The sequence below is a fragment of the Eschrichtius robustus genome, chromosome 3 (genome assembly GCF_028021215.1).
Source record: "Eschrichtius robustus isolate mEscRob2 chromosome 3, mEscRob2.pri, whole genome shotgun sequence".
Lineage (NCBI taxonomy): Eukaryota > Metazoa > Chordata > Mammalia > Artiodactyla > Eschrichtiidae > Eschrichtius > Eschrichtius robustus.
Window position 1 is genome coordinate 82,388,479 of NC_090826.1, and position 26,761 is coordinate 82,415,239.

The following is a 26,761-nucleotide window of genomic DNA, read 5'->3' on the forward strand; positions in this document are numbered from 1 at the left end:
CAGAATTTATTCATCCTGCCTAACTGAAACTTTGTACCCTTCCACCAACATTTCTCCTTTTCTCTGACTCCCCAGCTTCTGGTGCTTACCCTTTTAATGTTATTTTGAATGTAGTTTTCTTGTATGTCAACGTGTTCACATATTTATTATAATGTGTGCATATCTGAATATGTATAAAATATCTCTGGAAGGATTTGCAAGTAATTCTGTTAACTGTGGTTGCCTCTAAGGAAGCAACATAGTAAAGAAGGGGAGTTTGTTTTCACTAATTGTATTTTTTACCTCATGCAGATAATTACCTGTAAAATTATTTTGAAAGCCATGTAATGTGTGTTGTTTTAACGTACCTTTATTTTCCTTTCTTATACAAATGTGATTGAGACTTTCATCTCTTTTAGTATATTTTAGGTATACATATAAGCATCTTATTAGGCACAAGAATTCTGATGCTTATGTCCAAGTTATGGTTGTCTTAAGAAAAACACATTTTTGGCTCTTTGTTCTAATAAACTCACTCTCTTCTAAAATAAAAAAAAAAAGAAAAACATATTTTTAAATTTTTGCTATTTTAGATATACATATTTAAAACCTGACTTACTTGGATTGCAGTTATGACTGAAGAATTATTTTTCTTTAGTTACATTAACATTGCTCTGCTTAAAATTCAGATAGAAGCTTTGAATGAAAAATTGCAAAATGCCAAAGAACAGCTTCGAGAAAAAGAGTTTATAACACTACAAAATGAACAGGAGATAAGTCAACTGAAAAAAGAAACTGAACGAACACAAGAAAAGATGAAAGAAATGGAAAGTGTAAGCAAATTATTTTCCTCCTAAGGAACAAGACTGATATAAATCTTTATGTTTTAAACTGATTGGTTTTAGTATGTGATTGGTATTTAGTATGCACAGAAACTGTGCCATAAGTATTTTTAGGCTAATTATTTGTGCCAGATACCTATTATTTTCCTTATCTTATTAATTACTTTATCCTGATGTTCTAATTATAGGTGAGGTTATCATCTTATTTGTCTTTATATTCCTTATAGGCATTCGCATGATATCTCTCACATAGTAAACCCATGATATATGCTCACTTGGTCAGTAAATATATGTTTTAATTGAGAACCTACTATGTGATAGTACTGAAGATCAGATATTAATAGGATGCACTCCTTTGTCCTTGAGGGACTCTATCCAGAGAATGAATTAACAGATAGTTGTATTTTATTGAGGCCAAGTACATTGAGTTGCCAGATAAAGTTTGATGACTTCATATCATCAGTTTGCATGTGTGTTGACTACTGAACTCATTCCACCCAGTTGCCTTTTTAAAAAGTGAATTTGCTTCTAAGAGCTCTCATGGATGTAACTTTTTTTTGTTTTTAAATACTATGCTCAACTTTAAAACTTAATATCAATATATAGCTCTTTATTGTGTTTGATTAATTGATCATCTGTCTCTTCCAGTTGAATATAAACTCCACAAGGGTAGCCACTTTGTCTCCTCTGTTCACTCCTTTATCCTCAACACCTAGAATAGTACATATCACATAGTAAGCATGAATAAATATTTGTTGGATTATATATCAATACATAAATTAAGCAGGGTCTCTGAGACCAAGTTTGGGCCCCAGTGAGAAAAAAAAAAAAGGTTACTGGCTCAATCATTTCATGTTCCCTAACAAGGGCTGGCTAAAAATATTTACATGAGATTTATACTGCTATACAACACAGTTGGACCTTAGGCCCCCATTCAAGACATTAGGGTCCTAGTGATTTGTACTGGTTTCTTTCCTTCTTATCAGCCCTAAAGTCAAGCGTCATTATCTACCATCTAATCTACCTCACTGAGCCAATTTAGAACTACTTTACTTTTTACTGATTTTTTTTTCTCTAAGAAATAATACTTTACTAGGGATTTAACTGAGGAATGTAAAAGTTTTTCAGAGGGAGTAGTAGTCCCAATAACAAATTTCCCTTTTGCAGAGAATAAGATCATCCTTAACCAAGCTGTGTGGATTAATGGTAGATTTTGATTATTCACGCCAGTATATTCTCCATCTTTGACATGGATAATCAAATATTAACGTCTTTCTTCTCTTTATATTATTATATATTCTGTGATGTTGCATCATAATGTTAAAGGATTATGCAGCTTGCATATTAAAGTCATGTAAAATATACCAGTGAATCCCAGATTTATTACAGTACTTTTGTCATTTTTTTATCATTAAAAAAGAAGAAAACATTTTCTGAATGTCAGTTTCACAGTGGAGGATATTCATTATATGTTAAAATATAGAGAGGTTTAGTTGGGAGGGGGTAAGTCATTTATTAAAAGAGAAATCAGAGTAAGAATAGGTTATCTGTATCATTTTATTTTGAAACCTACAAATATCTTGTGCATTTCAGGTTATGAAAGAGCAGGAACAGTACATTGCAACTCAGTACAAGGAGGCCATAGATTTGGAGCAAGAATTGAGGCTAACTCGGGAGCAGATGCAGAACTCTCATACAGAATTGGTGGAGGCTCGTCGTCAACAAGTCCAAGCACAGAGAGAAGTAGAAAGGCTGTCAAGTGAACTGGAGGAAATAAAGCAACTCTCTAAAGAGAAAGTAATGCCTATTCTAATTTTACCTTACTGAAAATACTAAAATTTTTAACATTTACTTTTTTCGACTATAGAATATAGTTCTTAGAAAAGTTAATTGTGTTCCACAACAATGTGAATGTATTTAATGCCACCAAATTTTACACTTAAAAATGGTTAAGGTGGTAAATTTTATGTTATGTGTATTTTACCCAAATTAAAAAAAAAAACTTATATTTAGCACAGCATTGTAGTGTAACTTGGAAGTGTCTCAGAACTGAGTATTAGTCAAACTAATTAGTTTTCAGTAAAATGAGTTATAAAGCACTTTCAGACTTTCAAGTGAATTTGAGCTATCACTCAAACAAAAAAATAAATCTAATCTTTTTTTTAAAGATTTATTTATTATTTATTTATTTAATTTAATTTATTTTTGGCTGCATTGTGTCTTAGTTGCAGCACGCGGGATCTTCATTGAGGCATGTGGGATCTTTCATTGCGGCACACAGGCTCTTCGTTGCGGCGCGTGGGCTTCTCTCTAGTTGTGGCGTGCAGGCTCCAGGACGCATGGGCTCTGTAGTTGTGGCACGTGGGCTCCAGGGCGCGTGGGTTCTGTAGCTCGCGCCATGCGGGCTCTAGTTGTGGCACGCGAGCTCAGTAATTGTGGCACACTGGCTTAGTTGCCCCGTGGCATGTGGGCTCTTAGTTCCCTGACCAGGAATCGAACACGTGTCCCCTGCATTGTAAGGCAGATTCTTTACCACTGGACCACCAGGGAAGTCTCTAATAAATCTTTTGAGTAAAAATGTTTACATTTGTAGCCATTCATATATGAAAACTGACTATCTAAATTTATAACTGTTAGAAACCTGCAGTCCAGAACCCTTGGGGAGGAAAAGGGCTTTTAAATAGCAAGAGCACTAATATAGATTGTATTTCCCTAGTATTAGATAGAAAGTTAACAACTTGGCTTAAAAATATTTAGATTGATATATGTGAGTTAATTACTTAGACTTTGAGAAAAATGTATTTATTGGTATTCTAGAAAAGTTCTTGTGATTTTTCTGCTTTCTATTATGGTTACTAATTCACTATGGGAATTGAGTGAAAGTGTTTTTACATTTAACCTTGGTTAACCTAATGACATTTTTATTCACATTTCTGGGTGGTTAGACTAATAAAAAATATACAGGGAATTTTTACTAGAATGTCGGGCACATGGGAGTCTACTAGGAAAAGGGAGGCCATCTACTTTTATCTCATTTCTGTCCTTATCAATAGTATCTAAATGTAGTATAATTGATTTTATCTGATAAACTAAGCTCAGTTAATCAAATAGGTCAGTGAAAGTGGGGAATTATTAAAAATGACATTTTAGGCCTTCCCTGGTGGCGCAGTGGTTAAGAATCCGCCTGCCAATGCAGGGGACGTGGGTTCGAGCCCTGGTCCTGGAAGATCCCACATGCTGCGGAGCAACTAAGCACGTGCGCCACAACTACTGAGCCTGCTCTCTAGAGCCTGCAAGCCACAACTACTGAAGCCCACGCACCTAGAGCCAGTGCTCCGCAACAAGAAAAGCCACCGCAATGAGAAGCACGCGCACCGCAACCAAGAGTAGCCCGCGCTTGACACAGCTAAAGACAGCCCGCACGCAGCAACAAAGACCCGATGCAGCCGCAACGCAGCCAAAGATAAATAATAAATAAATAAATTTATTATTTTTTTTAAAAAAAATGACACTTTAAGTATTATATTTTAACCCAAAAATCTAAGTTTACATTCATGCGTTAATCTTTTAATGTGGGACCAAATCTTGTTTCTTGGTGTATGGTAGGGTCACTTGATTAAAATTCCACCTAGTCTTTCTTGCATAAACCATACTCATATTCCATCATCTATAGTTTACAATTTTGGTTTCTTAAAATGGAAAACGAATTAAAAGACATTTGTGAATCAGTCAGAGGATAGCATCTCTTATATTTTTCATGGGATTTCACACTATTTTACAACTATCCTGACTGCTTCTAATTGGGTAGCAAATGTTTGTGACTCACTCATTGAATTTTCTCAAAGCATATAACTTAGTTTTCATATAAAAACATTCCTTTTGCATGCATATTTCATTAATGTTCATAATGTATGATAAAATTGCATAATTGTAGTCACAAACACAACTAGCATAAATAGGTCTGGATAAATACACAACTGACTGTAGATAAGCAAACAGCACATCTGGTGAGCAAAAATGCATACCCATACCTAAGAGCAGACTATTATCTGCCAAAGTTCAGTGTTCTGTGGTTATTAGTTTATTTTACAAAACGCATTGGTTAGTGAACTTCTGTTATATTATGATAACAAACAATATACTGATACTTTTCCATTAGTACTCTCTTAAATATCTAGATTAAAATCTAGATTAATACATTTTTTAAAGTATATATTTAATATGGTAACTGTGTATGAGTATATAGTATTATAAAAGATTAAGATACTTCTATAAATGTGCTGAGTTGTTTAGCTATAATAACCAAATAAACAAGTAATGTAACCTTTACTTAATATGTCATTTTAAGGAATCTCATGGAAAACATTTAGCTGAAGAATTGGGGGCTTCTCAAGTACGTGAAGCTCAGTTAGAAGCAAGAATGCAAGCAGAAATCAAGAAATTGTCAGCAGAAGTAGAATCTGTCAAAGAAGCTTATCATCTAGAGGTAAATAAAAATTTAATTTGTTCTATTACCCCCTGCTAAAGTGTGTTGATCTATCTGAACAAAGTATAAGTCTAGCTTTTAAATGTTCATTATAGAGTAATACATGTGGTCTTCCATTTCTGGTATCCTAAACATATAACTTTCACTTCATATCCAGTGAACTAATATTCTGTGGGGTTAAGAGCTTGAATTCTTTAGCCAGGCATCCTGGTTCTAAATCTCAGCTCATTACTTGACACTTATGTAACCTTGGGCAACTAACTTAACATCTTTAACTACAATGGATATAATAATGCTATCTATTTCATGAAACTGTGTTGAGGATTAAATGAATTAGTGTAGGTAAAGTTCTTACACCAGAGCTTGGCACATCATTATCATTGTATCATTGGTTATAAAATAGTGCTTGCCAAAACTAACTGGAGGTATTTAATAACCAATATAAGCCGTATCATGTGATGTAGATCTATTAATGTGTTGTAATTTTCAACATTTGCTCTGATAGTAAGTTAGAGAGGTAGTACGATACTTTTTATCTATCCATGTGTCCTGAGCCTTTATAGAAATGGGCAGTGTCACCCATTAGAATAGCATTTCTTGTCTTTTTAAAAACTATATTTGAAGATATCCAGAATTTATGTTTAAGATCTGAATAAATTACTTATGAAGTTCTAATAAAGCATTTTTCCGTATGGCAAATACATTTATATTAAACTCATTTCTAGGGAGTTTGGTAACATCTTTGTGAGGGATAAGTTGGGTTTGTGGTCACCATGTCTTGTTTAAATGCATTTAGAGTCAAATCTCTTTGAAAACATTGTCTGCCAAACAAAACACATTTGCAAGCTGAATCCAGTCCTCAGGCCAAGAGATTACAACCTTTGGTCTTTAGAGACAAATGTGAATGCTGATGAGTTCAGCATAATTATTTGATATTAGCTGGTCAACTTAATGACCATCAGTAATAATTGGTCCGTCTCAAGTATTTGCCAGGAACTACTCAGTATGCTTTTATTACATGGTCTGAATTTCTACTTTTATTTTTAATCATCCAATTTTTTACTTTTAGTTTTATAAGCATCCTGAAATTATTTATAAGCAGATAGTACATAAAATGAATTGTAAAAATTGGTTCTAGTATTGCTGTTTAATATCTGGTATTAATATTTTATATGCATCATATAAAAACACCTAATATGGACACTCACACAGGGGCTGCAACTGGTGTCTTAGAGGCCTGTCGGGGATGCACGCACCCAGCACAATGCTTTTCCGGTCAGGCCCCAGACATGCTGGTCCTTTTAAGCCTCGTGGTGAAACAGATGTTTAACCCATTCAAACAGAAAAATGAAAGCTCTACATAGGAACACGATGTGAATGGAAGAGACCTTTCATTATGCAAACAGTATGGCACTCTAAACAGACACTAAAAACAGCTCTCATCTTAAAGAACCCAGCACTTGTGTCACAGTAGAAGTTAGATGCTGGTGGAACAGCTTTTGATAAATGAAGCCTTCCAGCCAGATGGTGATACCTTTGGACCCATCTTGCATTCGTGATCAAATTGGATACCTCCCATCCTGAGGCTCCCCAGGACTTTTGAAAAGTTTTTCAGTGATCCTTACAGAAAGACACCCTCTCCAGAGAAATGCAGTATTTATATACAGTGCATTGGATCTCTAGGAAACACCAGAGTTATCAGTGAAGAATATATTAAATGACTCAAGGGCTACTGTGAAGCATTTTTCTGTGGCTTGACAGTAAAGCTCCTAGAACCAGTTCCTGTCTCTGCAAGGTGTTCTTTTAGAGTCAGTGATAACATACAAAACCTACAGATTCATGCAGGGCACACCCTGAAGTTCTAAAAAATTAGAAACCTAAAGATGCCTTCTGTGTTGTGGGAATAACACTGATTGAGCTTTACCCAAGAGATTCCCTGGAATTTTGCCTTTGGACAGGCCTCTTTAACAGATGGTATGGGGATATTCAGCCTTGTCAGGTATGGAGGGTTTTATAGTTTATCTTATGAAGGCAAGCTAAAGAAGCTGCAGAGAACACCTTCAAACGACTATTCAATTTTTGATAACTATTACATTCCTGAAATGACTAGTGTTTTGCCACTTTGATCCTCTAAGACTTTAACCCATGAGATTGGACACATATTTGGACTTTAACACTGCCAGTGGCTTGAACATCTAATGCAAAGTTCCAAAGATTTGGAAAAAGCTGCCCAGTGCCCCCTAAACCTTTACCCTATCTGTTTACACAAGTTGCTACATGCTATTGGTTGTAGCACTGTGGAAGGGTACAAAGCGCTGGTGAGGTGGATTGAAGATGAATCTGCTGACACACCTCTCTCCAAAACAGAGTCATGAGGATAATGTGAATTTGCCAAAACCTGTAGAAGCCTTTAAGGAATGGAAAGAGTGGATAATAAAATGCCTTGCTATTTTCCAAAAATAAGGACCTTCAAATAGGAGTAATTAAAATAAATACTTGCAGGTTAAAAAAATATATATAGGGTTTTTTTTGTTCTTAACAAAGATTTTTTAAAGTGTGTATGTTGGTTGAATATAAAAATGAGAGAATATGTCATTAAAGTAATAGGAAAGGGGATCAATAAGTTTTAACTAATTTTTAAAATACAGGTTTCAGAGTTGTCAGAAAAGTCACTTAATTGCAAAACTCCTGATTTTTTTTCAATGAGAATGAGATTTTTTTAAACTTTATTATGGAAAATTTTAAACATATTCAAAAGTAGAATGATATAAATCTTCCTATATATTGTTCAACTTCAGTAATTATCAACTCATGGCCAATTTGATTTAATCTATAAGTATGTCAACCATCTCTTTTATCTAAAAGGAAATACTTTTGAGAATGAAAAAGCATGCTATTAGTAACTACACCAGGATACCAGGCATAAAACCTAGACAGCTGTAGGCAGACTGGGAAGTGTGGTCACCATATCTTTAACCTCACTCACTTCCCTTTCTTCCCTCCCCCACATTCCCCCGCATATCACATATTGTTTTGAAGCAAATCCCAAACATGATTGTTTCATCAGTAAACATTTCTAAAAGATAAGGGCTATTGTAATAAATTTATTTATTTATTCTTATTTTTGGCTGCATTGGGTCTTCGTTGCAGTGTGCAGGCTTCTCATTGCCGTGGCTTCTCTTGTTGCAGAGCACAGGCTCTAGGCACGCGGGCTTCAGTAGTTGTGGCTCGCGGGCTCTAGAGTGCAGGCTCAGTAGTTGTGGCTTACGGACTTAGTTGCTCCGAGGCATGTGGGATCTTCCCGGACCAGGGCTCGAACCTGTGTCCCTGCATTGGCAGGTGGATTCTTTTTTTTTTTTTTTTTTTAAACAATCACTTTTGTTATTTATTTATTTATTTATTTATGGCTGTGTTGGGTCTTCGTTTCTGTGCTAGGGCTTTCTCTAGTTGCGGCAAGTGGGGGCCACTCTTCATCGCGGTGCGTGGGCCTCTGATTATCGCGGCCTGTCTTGTTGCAGAGCACAGGCTCCAGAAGCGCAGGCTCAGTAATTGTGGCTCACGGGCCCATTTGCTCCGCGGCATGTGGGATCTTCCCAGACCAGGGCTCGAACCCGTGTCCCCTGCATTGGCAGGCAGATTCTCAGCCACTGCGCCACCAGGGAAACCCGGCAGGTGGATTCTTAACCACTGCGCCATGAGGGAAGTCCAATGAGGGCTATTTTTAAAAAACATAACCACAATGCTATTATCACACCTAAAAATTGACTGTAATTCCTTAATATCATCAAACATCCAATCATTGTTCAGATTTCCTCAGTTATCACAAAAATGTCTTCATAGCTGATTTGTTCAAATCAGGATCCAAAAGAAGTCCATGGTATTTAGTTAACTGTTCTTAAGTAAATTTAGAACTATGGGTTCCTTCTCCCCTTTTTCCCTCTAGTATGTTATTTGTTGAGAAATCATGTTTGTAACTACAAACAGAATTTACTTTCATTTAAGTAGAAATGGAAAGTATTAGAATGTTGTTGAAACCAACTTCACCCTGTTTTCTTTCTTCCTTTCCTTTTCAATTTTGGGGCTATGTAGATGATTTCACATCAGGAGAAGCATGCAAAGTGGAAGATTACTGCTGATTCTCAAAAGACTTCTGTTCAGCAACTAAATGAACAGTTAGAGAAAGCAAAACTAGAATTAGAAGAAGCTCAGGACACTGTAAGCAATTTGCATCAGCAAGTCCAAGACAGGAATGAAGTAATTGAAGCTACAAATGAAGCATTACTTATTAAAGTAAGTAAATATATAAAAGTACATAAAGCAAAACTATAATGAAGTAAATTTATGACTTATTTTCCCATCCTTGTAGTTTGTAGAGGACTAAATAACCAAAAATTGACCTGTTTGAATAAAATGCACTTGATTTGGAAGACACTGAATTTGGACATTATTAATTTGATATGTATCATATTACCACAGGAGAAATAATTTATGTTCAACCATGAACTTTTTTTAAATTTTTTTTTGTGTGTGTGTGAGAACATTCAAGTTCTACTCTTTCAGCAAACTTCAATTATACAACTAGTGTTACCAACTATAGTCATCATGTTATACATTAGATCTCTCAGACTTTAGTCATCTTATACCTGAAAGGTTGTATCCTTTTAGCAACCTCTCCTATTTCCCCCACCACCCAGCCTCTGGCAACCACTTTCCTGCTCACTGTTTCTATGACTTTGACTTTTTTTTTTTCTTTTAAGATTCCACACATAAGTGATATCATGCAGTATTTGTCTTTCTCTGTTTTATTTCACTTAGCATAATGCCCTCAAAGTCCATTCATGTTGTTCCAAAGGGCACATTGTATATTCCATTGTATGTATATTTACCACATCTTTTTTTTTTTTTAACATCTTTATTAGAGTATAATTGCTTTACAATGGTGTGTTAGTTTCTGCTTTATATAACAAAGTGAATCAGTTATACATATGTCCCCATATCTCTTTTCTCTTGTGTCTGCCTCCCTCCCACCCTCCCTATCCCACCCCTCTAGGTGGTCACAAATCACCGAGCTGATCTCCCTGTGCTATGCGGCTGCTTCCCACTAGCTAGCTATTTTACGTTTGGTAGTACCACATCTTCTTTATCCATTCATCCCTTGATGGGCACTTAGGTTTTTTCCTTATCTGAGCTATTGTGAATAATGCTGCAATGAACATAGGAGTACAGATATCTCTGATAACCTGTTTTCATTCCCTTTGAATATATACCCAGAAGTGGTATTGCTGGATCAAATGATAGTTCTATTTTTAATTTTGGGGGGAACCTCCGTGCTGTTTTCCTTAATGACTGTACCAGTTTACATGCCCACCCACAGTGCACAAGGGCTCCCTTTTTCCCACACCCTTACCAACACTCCTCTCTTGTCTTTTTGATGATAGCCATTCTAACAGTATAAGGTGATATCTCATTTGATTTTGATTTGCATTTCCCAGATGATTAGTGATATTGAGTACCTTTTCATGTACCTATTGGCTCTTTGTATATCTTCTTTGAAAAAAATGTATATTCAGTTCCTCTGCCCATTTTTTAATTAGATTATTTCTTTGCTTTTGAGTTGTATGAGTTCTTTATGTATTTTGGATATTAACTCCTTATCAGTAAATGATTTGCAAATATTTTTTCCCATTCTGTAGGTTGCCTTTTCATTTTATTGGTTTCCATTGCTGTGCAGAAGCTTTTTAGTTTATATAGTCCCTCTTTTTTATTTTTGCTTTTGTTGCCTTTGCTTTTAGTGTCAAATCCAAAAAATCATCACCACGCCTGATATCAAGGTGCTTACCTCGTGTTTTTTCTTCTAAGAGTTTTATGGTTTCAGGTCATAAATTTAAGTTTTTAATCCAGTTTGAGTTGATTTTTGTGTATAGTGTAGGATCAGGGTCCAGTTTCATTCTTTTGCATCTGGCTCTCCAGTTTTGCCAGCACCATTCATTGAAGATACTATTCTTTCCATTGTTTTGTGTATTCTTAGCTCCTTCATCATAAATTAATTGGCTCTACATGCATGGGTTTATTTCTGGGCCGTCTATTCTGTTCCATTGATCTATGTGTCCATTTCTATGCTAATATGTACTATACTATAGCTTTGTAACTTGGTTTGAAATCAGGAAGCGTGATGCTTCCAGCTTTGTTCTTCTTCAAGATTGCTTTGGCTATTTGGGGTCTTTTGTGGTTCCATACAAATTTTAGGATACCTTGTTCTATTTCTGTGAAAAATGCCATTGGAATTTTGATGGGGGTTGAATTGAATCTGTAGATCACTTAGGATAGTAAGGACATTTTCACAATATTAATTATTCCAGTTCATGAGCACAGAATATCTTTCCATTTATTTGTATCTTCTTCGGTTTCTTTCATCAGTGTCTTACAGTTTTCAGTGTACAGGTCTTTCACCTCCTTGGATAAATGTATTTCTAAGCATTTTATTCTTTTTGATGAAATTATAAATGGGATTATTTTACTAATTTCTCTTATAATTCATTATTAATATATAGAAGTACAACAGATTTTTATATACTGATTTTGTATCCTGCTGTTTACTGAATTCATTTACTAGTTCTAACAGTTTTTTGATGGCATCTTTAGGGTTTTCTATATATAATATCATGTCATTTATAAGCAGTTACAGTTTTACTTCTTCCTTTCCAGTTTGGATTCCTTTTATTCCTTTTTTTTCCCCCTAATTTCTCTGGCTAGGACTCCCAATTCTGTATTGAATAGAAGTGGTGAGAGTGGGCATCCTTGTCTTGTTCCTGATCTTAAAGGAATGCTTTCAGTTTTTCACTGTTGAGTAATATGTTAACTGTTGGTTTGTCATATATGACCTTTATTATGTTGGGGTACATTCCCCCTATAACCACTTGTTGTGCATTTTCATCATGAATGGATATTGAACTTTGTCAGGTGCTTTTTCTGCATCTTTTGAGATGATCATATGACTTTTATCCTTCATTTTGTTAATGTGGTATCTCATTGATTTGCAGATGTTGAACCATCCTTATGTCCCTGGACCTAATCCCACTTGATCATGGTATATGATTCTTTTAATGTATTGTTGAATTCAGTTTGCTAATATTTTTTTAAAATATTTATTTTAAAATACTTTTTTTTCTTTTTTTTATTAAGTGATATTGGAGTATAGTTGCTTTACAATGTTGTGTTAGTTTCTGCTGTACAGCAAAGTGAATCAGTTATACATATACATACATACACTCTTTTTTAGATTCCCTTCCCATCTAGGTCACCACAGAGCACTGAGTAGAGCTCCCTGTGGTAGACGGTAGGTTCTCATTTGTTATCTATTTTATTTATAGTAGTGTATATATGTCAATCCCAATCTTCCAATTCATCCCATCTGCCTACCTTCGCCCCTTGGTAACCATAAGTTTGTTTTCTATATCTGCGACTCTATTTCTGCTTTGCAAATAAGTTCATCTGTACCATTTTCTAGATTCTACATATAAGTGATATTATACGATATTTGTCTTTCTCTTTCTGACTTACTTCACTCCGTATGACAGTCTCTAGGTCCATCCATGTCGCTGCAAATGGCATTATTTCGCTCCTTTTTGTGGCTGAGTAATATTCCATTGTATATATGTGCCACATCTTCTTTATGCATTCCTCTGTTGTTGGACATTTAGGTTGCTTCCATGTCCTGGCTGATGTAAATAGTGCTGCAATGAACATCAGGGTGGATGCATCCTTTCAAATTATGGTTTCCTCCAGATATATGCCCAGGAGTGGGATTGCTGAATCGTATGGTAGCTCTATTTTTAGTTTTTTAAGGAACCTCCATCGTGGCTGTACCAATTTATATTCCCACCAACAGTGTAGGAGGGTTCCCTTTTCTCCACACCGTCTCCAGCATTTATTGTTTGTAGATTTTTGATGATGGCCATTCAGTTTGCTAATATTTTTTGAAGATTTTTGTGTCTATGTTCATCAGTGATATTGGCCTGTAATTTTCTTTTCTTGTGGCATCCTTGTCTGGTTTTGGTATCAGGGTAATGCTGGCTTGGTAAAATGAGTTTGGAAATGTTCCCTCCTCTTTTTTTTAGACTAGTTTGAGGAGGATTGGTATTAATTCTTAAATGTTTGTTAGAATTCACCAATAAAGCCATTTGGTTCTGGACTTCTGTTGTTGGGAGATTTTTTTAATTATTATTATTACTGATTCAATCTCCTAACTAGTAATTGGTCTATTGAGATCTCATTTTATATTTTCTTCATGATTCAGTCTTGAGTTGTATGTTCCTAGGATTTTACCTATTTTTTTCTTTGCTGACCAATTTGTTAGTGTATAATTGTTCATAGTAGTCCCTTTTGTTCCTTAGTATTTCTTTGGTGTCAAGTTGTAACATTTCCTCTTTCATTTCTGATTTTATTTATTTAAGTTCTCTCTCTTTTTTTCTTAAGCCTTGCTAAAGGTTTGTCTATTGTGTTTATCTTTTTAAAAATTCAACTCTTAGTTTCATTGATATTTTCTATGTCTCTTTAGTCTCTGTTTAATTTATCTCCACTCTGATATTTATTTCCTTCCTTCTACTAACTTTGGGCTTAGTTTGTTCTTCCTTTTTTATTTTCTAAGGTAGAAATTTAGGTTGTTTTATTTGGTGTCTTTCTTGTTTCTTAATGTAGGCGTTTATTGCTGTAAACTTCCCTCTTATATCTGCTTTTGCTGCGTCCCATAAGTTTTGGTGTATTATATTTCCATTTTAATTTGTCTTAAGATAATTTTTGATTTCTCTGTTGGTTTATTCTTTGACACATTGGTTGTTATGTATCATGTTGTTTAATCTTCAAGTAATTGTGAATTTTCCAGTTTTCTTCTTATAATCAATTTCTAGTTTTATACCATTGTAGTTGGAAGATGCTTGATATGATTTTAATCTTCTTAAATGTATTAAGACTTGTTTTGTGACCTAACATATGATCTGTCCTGGAGAATGTTCCATATGCATTTGAGAAGAATATGTATACTCCTGTCATGTGTTGGATGGAATGTTCTGTAAATGTTAAGTCCATTTGGTCTAACTTGTAGTTCAGGTCCAATGTTTTCTTATTGATTTTCTGTCTAGATGATCTATCCATTGATGAAACTGGGATATTGAAGTCCCCTACATTAATATGTTGCTGTCTGTTAATACTTGCTTTATATATTTAGGTGCTCCTGTGTTTTTTAGGTGCAAAATATTTACAAATGTTATATTCTTTTGTTGGATTGACCCGACCCCTTTATCATTATATAATGACCTCTTTGTCTCTTGTTACACTTTTGGCCTAAAGTCTGTTTTTTTTTTTTAAATAAGTGTAGTTATCTCAGCTTTCTTTTGGTTTCCATTTACATGGAATATATTTTTACATCCCTTCACTTTCAGCCTATGTGTGTCCTTAAAACTGAAGTGATTCTTTCTAGGCAGTATACAGTTAGGTCTTATTTTTTTATTAAACCACTCTGTCATTTGATTAGAGAATCTAGTCCATCTATATTTAATTATTGATAGGTATGGACCTACTCTTGCCATTTTGTTCATTGTTCTCTGGCTGTTTTTAATTCCTTCGTTCCTTTCTTCTTCTGTTGCTCTCTGCGTTTATAATTTGATGATTTTCTGTAATGGATTGTTTAGTTTCCTTTATCTTTTGTGTTTCTGTGATAAGTTTTGCTTTGTAGTTTTCTTGAGGCTTACATAAAACATATGTATAACAGTCTATTTTAAGTTGATAAGAACTTAACTTTGAATGTATACTAAAGCTTTACATTTTTACTCTGTCCCCCCTTTATTTTGCTTTTGATGTCAAAATTTACTTCTTTTAATCAGTGTACCCATTAACAAATCATAGTAGTTATAGTTACTTTTAATACTCTTGTCTTTTAACTTTCATACTATAGTTATAAGTAATTTACTTATCACCATTACAACATTAGAGCATTATGAATTTAACTATATATTTACCTTTATCAATGAGATTTATTTATTTATTTTTTTTTAAACATCTTTATTGAAGTATAATTGCCTTACAATGGTGTGTTAGCTTCTGCTTTATAACAAAGTGAATCAGTTATACACATACAATATGTTCCCATATCTCTTCCCTCTTGCATCTCCCTCCCTCCCACCCTCCCCATCCCACCCCTCTAGGTGGTCACAAAGCACCGAGCTGATCTCCCTGTGCTATGTGGCTGCTTCCCACTAGCTAGCTATTTTACATTTGGTAGTGTATATATGTCCATGACACTCTCTTACCCTGTCACATCTCACCCCACCCCCTCCCCATATCCTCAAGTCCATTCTCTAGTAGGTCTGTGTCTTTATTCCCGTCTTGCCACTAGGTTCTTCATGGCTTTTTTTTTTTTTCCCTTAGATTCCGTATATATGTGTTAGCATACTGTATTTGTTTTTCTCTTTCTGACTTACTTCACTCTGTATGACAGACTCTAACTCCATCCACCTCATTACAAATACCTCCATTTCATTTCTTTTTATGGCTGAGTAATATTCCATTGTATATATGTGCCACATCTTCTTTATCCATTCATCTGTCGATGGACATTTAGGTTGCTTCCATGTCCTGGCTATTGTAAATAGAGCTGCAATGAACATTTTGGTACATGACTCTTTTTGAACTATGGTTTTCTCAGGGTATATGCCCAGTAGTGGGATTGCTGGGTCGTATGGTAGTTCTATTTTTAGTTTTTTAAGGAACCTCCATACTGTTCTCCATAGTGGCTGTATCAATTTACATTCCCACCAACAGTGCAAGAGTGTTCCCTTTCTATCAATGAGATTTAAATTTTCATGTTTTTCTGTTAATAATTAGTGTCCTTTTATTTCGGCTTGAAGAAGTCCCTGTAACATTTCTTGTAAGGTTAGTCTAGTGGAGATGAACTCTTTCAGCTTTTGCTTGTCTGGAAAGTGCTTTATCTCTCTTTCAATTCTGAAGGACAACTGCCAGGAAGAGTATTCTTTTTTTTTTTAACTCAAAGAGTATTTTATTTAATTAATTAATTTATTTATTTAGGCTGTGTTGGGCCTTTGTTGCTGCACGTGGGCTTTCTCTAGTTGCAGCGAGCAGGGGCTTCTCATTGCGGTGGCTTCTCTTGTTGCAGATGGGCTCTAGGTGCGCGGACTTCAGTAGTTGCAGCACACAGGCTCAGTAGTTGCGGCACGTGGGCTCTAGAGCGCTGGCTCAGTGGTTGTGGTGCACAGGCTTAGTTGCTCCATGACATGTGAGATCTTCCCGGACCAGGGATCAAACCCATGTCCCCTGCATTGGCAGGCGGATTCTTAACCACTGCACCACCAGAGAAGTCCCAGGAAGAGTGTTCTCGGTTGGCAGTTTTTTTCTTTCAGCACTTTGAATATATCATGCCACTACCTTCTGGCCTGCAGTTTCTGCTGATAGTCTTACAGGGTTCCCTCGTACTGCTCCTTCTGTACTGAGTTGTAAGGGGATAGCCATGGTACATCCTTGGAAGCCTGTTAAGAACTGCTTCTTTGTTTGCTGTAATCTTGTGTGTCGGACTCAAGCCCTGTTGGCTTTCACAGCTAAGTGTTTTGAGGGCCCATCACTCAGGTGGAAGTCTTAAAAGTTGGAGCACTAGATGTGGGATCCAAGCCCTTTGCTCTTAAGAAGAACCTGGAAGTCAGGTGTTCCCTCCCATTGTATGGCCCTGCGCTTGACGTGGGGTTTATGGCAAAAGTGAGTCTCAGCTTTCCTACTAGTTTTGGTGTGGGCAATTTTTTATCCACCCAATGTGTAGATGTTTCTCAGCTTGTTTCTTTTGAAGGGAATTGTTCCTTATGTAGCTGTAGATTTGGTGTTTTGTGCGTGGGAGGAGATATGAGAGGAGCCTGTATCGCCATCTTGGCCTGGAACTTGTGCAAATACCAACTTAATCATAATGTTTACTTTAGAGGGTTTTATACTTGATGTACTTTAGAAGGAGGAGCATTAGTGGGAAGCTGCTGCATAGCACAGGGAGATCAGCTCGATGCTTTATGACGACCTAGAGGGGTGGGATAGAGAGGGTGGGAGGGAGGTTCAAGAAGGAGGGGATATATGTATGCATATAGCTGATTCACTTTGTTGTACAGCAGAAACTAACACAACATTGTAAAGCAATTATACTCCAATAAAGATATATATAAAAAAGAAAAAGTAGGAGCATTTTTCGAAATCAGGCAAGTTCCTCTAAAAATCATAAAGTAGAAAGTGTAAGATTATGCTAACAAATTTTTTTTACTGGTTTTTGAGTACATATGTCATTTTTCAAATAACCTCTTGCTACTTATTCACCCCTATTGATCATGACAGTTTACTCTGGAATTTGAATTAATCTCAGTATTGATGCATAGAGATAAAAAATTTAATATTAGTTCAAACTGCCAATAAGTATGATTAACACTGTCAGCTAAGACCTTAAAAAAAAGACCAACCTCACTGATAGTTTTGAAGCAATAAATGATTTTATAGCAAAATGGAAGTTATTGAAAACCAAAAAAACTCAGTCAATTAATACCTTAGAAATATTTGTAATTATTAACCTGAGCACTTAAATTCCTCTTATAAAATACTTTATATTCACAGTACTAGAGGAAAGCTGAATAGACAGAATCTAAAATTATGTTTCAGTTGAACACTCTATGCTTTTACTAAAATATTAATATAGTTAGTGTTCTGGGGATTTACAACATTTATACAAAATTATAAAACTTCCTTGCAAAAAATTGACTAAAAATTTTGAAGATTCTGCATTGTATATCCCTTGTCACAGTAATTATGTCTGCTCACTTGTTAGATATTACCAATGAGATAAATACAGTTGTATTGCACTCATCAATTATTCAGAAGTTTTTAAGTTCAAATACTTAGGAAGTTGTGAAAATATTGTCAAAATAGCAGCAATTCTTAAATGAACCATACATACAGAGATCTTAGAACATGTACTATGATTAGCCAGTATACCAGACAGAGGTAGAATTTCTTTGTTTTCTGACAGTAGAAAGTAAGTCAACCACAGCTGGCTCCAAAGTCTAGATTGGAGAGAAGTTAAGGAGGATAAGAGAGAAAGAAAGAAGAAAAGCTAATAGAAGAGCAGAAGCTGGCATAAATGTAACAATTAGAAGTAACTATAAATAATGGAAAGCAATTCATTGAGAGCAGCAGTAAATGACAGAGAACAGAAACAGAAGTGAGGGCGAAGAGAAGAACACTGTTTGAGGCAACAGATCTTTTCAGTTCACTTCTTTTAGTACCCTAACAAGTACCCTCGTATTTGAGGACGTAAGAGCAAAGCTAAGTCCATTTTCTGAAAGCCCTGAAGACATCACTGTATTATTGCACACTACAATAATGATCACAACAGTGAACTTCTCTGAGTCTTAAGAAAAAGTTGAATTATGTTTAATATATTCAGTATACTACATTTCTTTGTAAAAGTGAGGTGTTGAACTGTAAGTTAAATGGAATCCTGCTTATCTGAGACACCACATTTCTCAGTTTGGCTAGATAACACACAGAAGTTTAAAAAAAACTTGAACTGCACATGACCTTATATGTGTCAACTTTATAATTACTTCATTAATTATGATTATAAAAATGTGAATACAGGACTTACTAAAAAAAAATTGGCACTTCTGCCACTTATAAATCAAGTTTATCTAGATTAAAGTACTGTAAAGACATCAAAGGACTGAAAAATGCATGTTAAACTTTCATTTTGCAGTGCACACACACTGTGGTTATGACAGTTTTATTTATAAGCACAGTATTTTTAGAAAGAATAGAAACTATCAGTTTAAAAGTGACTGGTTTAGAAATATGCATCTTATGGATACCTGTAAGAAAAGGAGAATGTATTTGAACAGGAAACTACTACATATGTTTAACTTTTGAAATTAAAATGTCTTCCCTTTTTTTTTTTTTTGGCTTTATCGCTTTTCAGTGTATGCAGTCTTATTCTTAGGATCCCAAAGTTGGGTCAGAGGACCCAAATGAAGGACATGGAAAAACAGAAATGAAAAGTTTATTTAATAAGGATTAATTTATTAAATATTATTAATCATTTAAAGGTTTTTCTTTGAAAAATTTCTAGTAAAGGTTTCTTGTGATGATGACATATAAAGCAGAGTCGCTAATAGACATTTATTTCCTATTAGAAAAATCTGCAGGGCATTGTTTTTTGTATGTATGTATGTCAGATTAACAAATGATTGTATACCTTTTTATACTTTTGCAGAAAATTTTTTAGATGTAAGATTTCAGTCTTGAATAGAAATTTATATTGTCATCAATACTAAGAAAGAAAAAGTTCTTTAAGGAAAATGTAATTTTCAATGGAATTCCTTAGTATAGTTTAAACATATTTCTAGTGAATATAGATAATTGTCCCAAAATGAAGGGTTTTAACAGAGCTTGGAAAACTCAAGAGTTGTTATAAAAAGAATTTCTGTACTAGGATGAAGTTTAACTTAGATGACTTCTAAGAGTCTGATTTTCTAAGTAATTCATTCATTTAAGAAATATGTAATCAGCACCTACTATGTACCAATTTTTCTACAGGAATCAGAATTAACCAGATTGCAAGCCAAAATTTCTGGACATGAAAGGGCAGAAGACATCAAGTTTCTACCAGCCCCATTTACATCTCCAGTAGAAATTGCGCCTGATATTCAAGATTCAAAATTTGCTAAGCATTCTCACACAGCTTTCTTCAAGTGTAGAAAACTACGTCGCTCTATTAGTGCCAGTGACCTTAGTTTCAGAACTCGTAGTGATGAAGATCTTTCTGAAGAATTACTGCAGGACTTAAAAAAAATGCAATTGGAACAACCTTCAACATTAGAAGAAAGCCAGAAGGATCTGACTTATACCCAGTCAGACTCATTTAAACCTCTCCCATATGACCTAGAAGATGATAGTTCTGAGAATAATGACTTCAGTACTCTTAGTGGAATGCTAAGATATATAAACAAAGAAGTGAGACTATTAAAAAAGTCTTCTATGCAAACAGGTGCTGGTTCAACTCAGGTATGTATTTTATACATTAGAAGTTATAATAATTTGTCTCCAATTAGTATCATTTTATTTTCTGTAGGAAAGAAACCCATACGTTTAAATGAAGCACTCATGCCATTAGGTGATGTACACAAATATTGAAAGTATGAAAAACTTCATTGTGAGTTTAGAATGCTTTTACCCCAGATAAGTAGAGTTGAAAATTTAGCTTTGAAAATTAACTTTTGTTAAAATAGCCTATATATTTGATTAAATATAATCTCTATATTTGACTGAAGACAATTCTACCTCATATTGGAAAAGTATTTTGAACTCCAGAGTTTTTTGGAGTTCTGAAATTAGTTGTGTTCCTAGACTTCCTGGAAACCATTCTAGTAAAGATTATTAAGGTAGCCTTTGTTTTGGTCATAGATTTCCATAGTGGCTCAGAATATCTCATTCACATGATTTTTCTGCTTCCATTATTCCTGAGCATATCATACTGAAGAGGCAACTTTGTCCCTGCTACACATACCTTACAGACACTCGACATTGTTTATAAGCAGTTAATCTATAGTTTGCACAGAGAAATAAAGAATCTCTTCCAGGTAATTTCAGCTTTTTTCAAATGCCCATTTGTCTCATTTCAAACATATCAAAATATGTTTGGTGGCCTAAAAAGTTTAAAAAGTGTTTTTAGAATGGATCCAAGACAAAGACTGTTGGAGCTTCTGTTCATTTCTCCACATCCTTCCTTACATTAAAAAGAGCTTAATTTGGGGAGTTCCCTGGTAGCCTAGTGGTTAGGATTCCGGGCTTTCACTGCCATGGCCCAGGTTCAGTCCCTGGTTGGGGAACTGAGATTATGCAAGTCACGTGGCGCAGCCAAAAAAAAAGAAAAAGTTTAATTTATTATTTATAAGCAGAAGACTAGAAATATAGTGGTATTGGTAAAAACAAAATTTACACATTATGAAATTTCAAGTGTATAGCAAACAAGTAAGATGGTAAAATAAACAAGGCAAACTTCTGTGAAGCCTGATAAAATTAGTTTTCATCTAGCCTTTAAAACTACAGTTGTGTTTACTGTATATCATTTTTTTAGCCATTTAATTCAGTTAGGATTTATTGAGCATCTACTATATACCAGGCACTGGGATTATAGAAATAAACAAAACAAAAATGATCAAGACCCTGTCTAAACAGAGCTTACATTTTAGTGGGGAAATCATCAATAAACAAGTAAATAAACATATACTCTAATGCCAGGTGGAAATAAGTGTCATGAAGAAAAGCTGGTAAGAGGATATGATGTGACTCAGGTATACTGTTTTAGATCTGGTGATCAGGGAAGGTCTCATGAGAAGATGACGTTTGATCAGAGTCCTGTAGGAAGTAAGGAATTAAACTACCTCAGTATCTGAAGGAAGAGCATTGGAGGAACGGGAACAGGTGCTAACGTCCTGAGGTGGTAGCATGCCTGGTATGTTCAAAAAACTGCTAGGAAGTGTATGGATGATTTGGTGTAAATAAGAGGGAGGAAATGAGATAAGAGATAATGCCAAGAGTAGGGTAGTGGAGGTGGGGGTGCCATAGTGATCTTGTAGCTCCTTTTGAAGTGTGATGGGAAGACATTGGAGGATTATGCTTAAGAAAGTGACATGATCTGATTTATGTTTTTAAAGGATCACTCTGATTGCTTTATGAAGAATGGATGATAAAGGGACAAGAACAGAGGCCATATAGGAGGCTACTTGTAAAAATCCAGGCAGGATATGATTTTGGATAGGCAGGAGGATAGATGTGAAGGTGTTAAAAATGGTTCAATTTCTGGATATATTTTGAAGGTAGAGCCAACAGTGTTTGATATAGGTTTTGAGTGACATAGAAGTCATGAAAGACTCCAAAGAGTTTAGCCAGAGTAACTGAGCATTTACTGAGATGAAGAATACTAGGAGATGAGCAGATTTGGAGGCATGGAGAGAATCAAGGGTTTGATTTTAGATATAATAAATTTGAGAGTTCCATTAGATGTCCAGGTGAAGATGACAAATTGTTGCGTTTATGAGACAAATTATAAATTTGGATATCATCAGCATATAGATAGTAGTTATAGCCATAATGATGGATTAAATCAAGGAAATTAGTGGAGGTTGAAAAAAAAGAAGTCCAAAAACTAAGCCTAATTTAGTAAGGCTAAATTACTTTTAGCATGTGAGTATTGATAATTTAAATTAAAGCTAACTGAGAAGTAAACAGTGAGATAGGAGAAAAATAGGAGAGTATAATAATATTCCATAAGCCAAGTAAAAATATGCTTCAAGAAGGAGGGTGAGATCAACTGTGTCAAATGTTGCTAAATAAAGTGAGGATTGATAATTGATATCATATTTGGTAATGTGGAAGCTCTTAATGACATTTTTAAGAATGGCTTCAGAGTAATAGTGAGGATAAAAGCCTGATTAGAGTGGAATCAGCAAAGAATGGGAGGAGAAGAAATGGAAACACCAAGAATAAACAACTCTTGATATACAGTAGAGCAGAGAAATGAGGGGAATGTTATATCAAGGGAGAGTTTTTTATTTTGTTTTTTAGGATAAGAGATAAAACAGCTTTTTGTATGTTGGTAGGAATGATCCAGTAGACAAGGAAACTGATAATGCAAGACAGAGTGGAAGGAGTAAAATCCTTAAGGTAGGCTGAAGGAGACGGGATCCAGAAGAGAAGTAGAATTGGCCTTGAATAAAAGAAGGGGCAGTTTATCCACTGTACTGGGAAGGAAGGCAAATATAAGAGTACAGAAATACATGGAGTGGAAGAAACACATGGTGGGAGGGGAGGAATTCCATTATTAATTGCCTTTGTTTTCTTAGTGAATTAAGAAGCAGGGTTATCAGCTAAGGCAGGGTAAGGTATTAGAGGTTTAAGAAGAGGGGAGGTATATGAAACAGTTATCCTGTAGAGTGGGAAAATATAAATGAACTAGGGAGGTCTAGTAGGATTGCCAAGGAGATAGTTTTGTTGTGTAGAACTGCCATGCAAACCAAAAGACATCTGGTGTCTTTTGTCCCTGTCTATTCTGTGCCAGCAACAGGATGTCCCTTTTTCCCCATCATAGTGACAACCAACAAGTACTCTTACAGATTTCCAGAATGTTCCCTAAGGGAGAGTACTGCTCCTTTTAAGAACCTCTGCTATATTCCAATGGCCCTTACAGTCATGGATATACAAGAGTCTTATTTTTGGTAAAATAGAATTTATATAGGATAAATTTGTGATAGATTTTAGATTTACTATTCTAAATGCTTTACATAGATTAACTCATTTAATCTTTATTAACAACCTTGTGATAGGTACTATTATTATCCTAATAATACCAAATCTTCTATTTTAGTGGCTACTATTATTATTCTCACTACATAGATGAGGAAGCTGAGTCTCTGTTCTTAACCACTATTGATAATACTATTTACATAATTGTACTTATATTTTCTTCAGTACTGTCTAATTATATAGTTTGGTCTTGCAACTACTTAGTCAATTAGAGATTAAGGTTGTGGGACTTAAAATTACTACACAACTGACAGAATATTTCTCACTCTAAAGGTCATTGGGAAAGATAGATGGATTTGAATATTTCAAATCAATTTACCTATTCTATTATCATGGAAACTCAGTGCAAAATACTTTAGTCAGTTCTTAAGAAAATCTAGCCGAAGTTAAATTCTGTACACATATAGTTTTATTTATTGCTAGTGTTAAAAAAAAAAAAAAGTGGAGCATGAAGTGGAGTCACTTGCCCCTAGGACAGCAAACCAAGACCTAATTGCAGCCTCTCCTAGGAATGGAATTTTAAGTCAATCATTGGAATTTTCTGATCAGCATTATCGAGGTAATCTGCCTGATAAGACCCCGGCCACCCTTCCCCCAAAGAAAGGTGACCTTGACTGAAACAATCCTTTCTTTTCTTTTGCTAATAACTGTCTTATCCTGCCCAGATTCTGCCTATTAATGCCTTCCATATTGTACAGCTCCTTTTGTTGCAGGAAGGGGGACCCCTTCCAGGGCCTGAGAGTGGACTCTTGTCTAACACTGAGAAATGAATTGTCCGAGGAGACACACGTGCTGACAAAGCAAGAGACTTTATTGGGAAGGGGCACCTGGGTGGAGAGCAAGAGGGTAAGGGAACCCAGGAGGACTGCTCTGCCACTGGCTTTCAGTCTCGGGTTTTATGGTGATGGGATTAGTTTCCAGGTTGTCTCTGGCCAATCATTTTGACTCAGGGTCCTTCCTGATGGCACACGCATCACTCAGCCAAGATGGATTCCAGCGAGGAGAATTCTGAGAGGGTGGTAGGACATATGGACTGGTGTCTCCTCTCTCCTTTTGACCTTCCCTGAATTACTCCAGTTGGTGGTAGCTTGTTAATTCTGCATTCCCAGGACCTCCTGTTTAAGGTAATTCATGCAAGTGGTTACTGTGGTCCCTGGCTAGGGCAGCAGTTTCAGTCATTGTTTCCCCTAACACTCTGAGCATCTCTCTGTTTACTAAATGAAATGCTATCTGATTCATGCATTATTCATAAAGCCAATTAGATCTTCAAATATACTTGGTTGAATTTTGGGTTTTTTTTTGTTTTTTTGTTTTTTTTTAATTATTTATTTATGGCTGTGTTGGGTCTTCGTTTCTGTGCGAGGGCTTTCTCTAGTTGCGGCAAGTGGGGGCCACTCTTCATCGCGGTGCGTGGGCCTCTCACTATCGTGGCCTTTCTTGTTGCGGAGCACAGGCTCCAGACGCGCAGGCTCAGTAATTGTGGCTCACGGGCCTAGTCGCTCCGTGGCATGTGGAATCTTCCCAGACCAGGGCTCGAACCCGTGTCCCCTGCATTAGCAGGCAGATTCTCAACCACTGCGCCACCAGGGAAGCCCCTGAATTTTGTTTTTTAACACTAGTGATACTCTGCTGAGTTTTAAATGCACTAACCACTGTTAATGCCAAAAACTTGGCCTCTGTGCACTGGTGCCGTACTGAATTTCAGAGACACAGTTTTGGGTGAAGTAGAAAAGAATAGCTTTATTGCTTTGCCAGGCAAAGGGGGATACAGGAGGCTCGTAGCCTCAAAACCCAGGGAGTTTGGTGAGGAATTTTATAGCAGTGGTTCAAGGGCGGGGTTGCTGATAAGGATTAGGGTATGTGCAGGGCCTGTATTCCTTTCATCTGTCCTCAGGTGGTTTCCTGATGAGCTTCTGTGGTTCTCGAGGTTATCAAACTGTGACTTTCTCTCTGGAATGAAGAATGCTTCATCAAGTAGTTAACATCTTCCATTTGTTGAGAGATTTAGTTCTGCAGAAGAGCTCAAAGATATTGTTATGTGTATCCCTTGAGGCAGGACCAGGACCCTGCCCCAAGGCTGCGCTATTGTTTTTGGACTGTTCCTCCCTTGTCTGTCTCTGTGTCCCCTCCCTTCCCTGATTAGCAACAGTTTGAACCTGCCCGTTGGAATTCAGGGAAGGTCATGGAGGCTGAAGCCTATTTTCTACAAACAATAAACGGGGACCACAGAAAGGCTTCTCTGCCCAGGAGACCCACAGGGTCCTGCTCGGTTTCACTGTCAATACTCATCATGACTTGAAGCTCACTTGGGACTCTTATAACTCATGAGCCTCTGTGTTGGCTTAATTTTGTCTTGGACAGAAAGGACTGGCTCTTTTGTTTGCTGAGAACTATATTCGGTGTCCTTTGGAACCTGTGCTAGGACTGATGCTTGATAAATGCTCATCTGTGGGTTTTTTTCAATTTTCTAATGGTCATTACTTACTGATTATACCTAATCTTGAGGAAAAGGTGGCTGAAGATGTCTTCTCAATGCTTTTTTCTGTAGGGCCTCCATTTTTTTTCTTTTCTAATTTCACTGTTTTTTTCTAATGGAAAGTAAGAAAATTCAGAGCTAGGACAGCTACTATTGAAAGAAACTTTGACTTGCTATGGTTTTACTCTTTAACTACCTTCATGGTCATTTACATGTGCATTGCATTAATAACTGTGTACCACTTTGTAAAATTTGACATGAAGTATTTTAAATTGGGGTGTAGAACCTTGATGTACAAGCTATTTCTTGTCCTCAGCTTGTTTCACCCATCACTAAAGTAGACATTGGGTTGGTCTCTGATTTAAAAGCAGACTTTTTAAGCTCTTTTAAAAAGCCAAGGAGACTTGTTTAAATGAAATGTTATAAAGAAACACAAATATGTCAATCAGATACAAAGATAGTTTATCTGATTGAGGGTGAATTGTGTCTGAGCTTTACCCAATTACTTGCTCACCTCTTTCATGGCTGCTCATGCAAAAACTACAGAGCAGCCTTGGATTAACTTTTAAGGAAAATAAGCAGAAGCTT

At 35.8% G+C, this 26,761-nt stretch overlaps 1 protein-coding gene and 1 pseudogene across 8 annotated transcripts in view; both read left to right on the plus strand.

Moving 5' to 3' along the window:
• CCDC18 (coiled-coil domain containing 18) overlaps nt 1–26,761 on the plus strand; it is a 115,751-nt gene that overhangs the window by 82,106 nt on the left and 6,884 nt on the right. For 3 of the 8 annotated variants that reach the window (XM_068540329.1, XM_068540328.1, XM_068540330.1), the window contains 5 exons: nt 669–812; nt 2,415–2,618; nt 5,170–5,307; nt 9,397–9,597; nt 19,930–20,526. In XM_068540329.1, the coding sequence (XP_068396430.1) occupies nt 669–812; nt 2,415–2,618; nt 5,170–5,307; nt 9,397–9,597; nt 19,930–20,526 (1,284 nt within the window). Of the gene's footprint in view, nt 1–668; nt 813–2,414; nt 2,619–5,169; nt 5,308–9,396; nt 9,598–19,929; nt 20,527–22,994; nt 23,015–24,395; nt 24,481–26,761 lie in introns of those variants that run through there. The other 5 variants (XM_068540331.1, XM_068540334.1, XM_068540333.1 and 2 more) reach the window with 3 other exon arrangements.
• On the plus strand, nt 6,814–7,770 carry LOC137761161 (archaemetzincin-2 pseudogene; annotated as a pseudogene).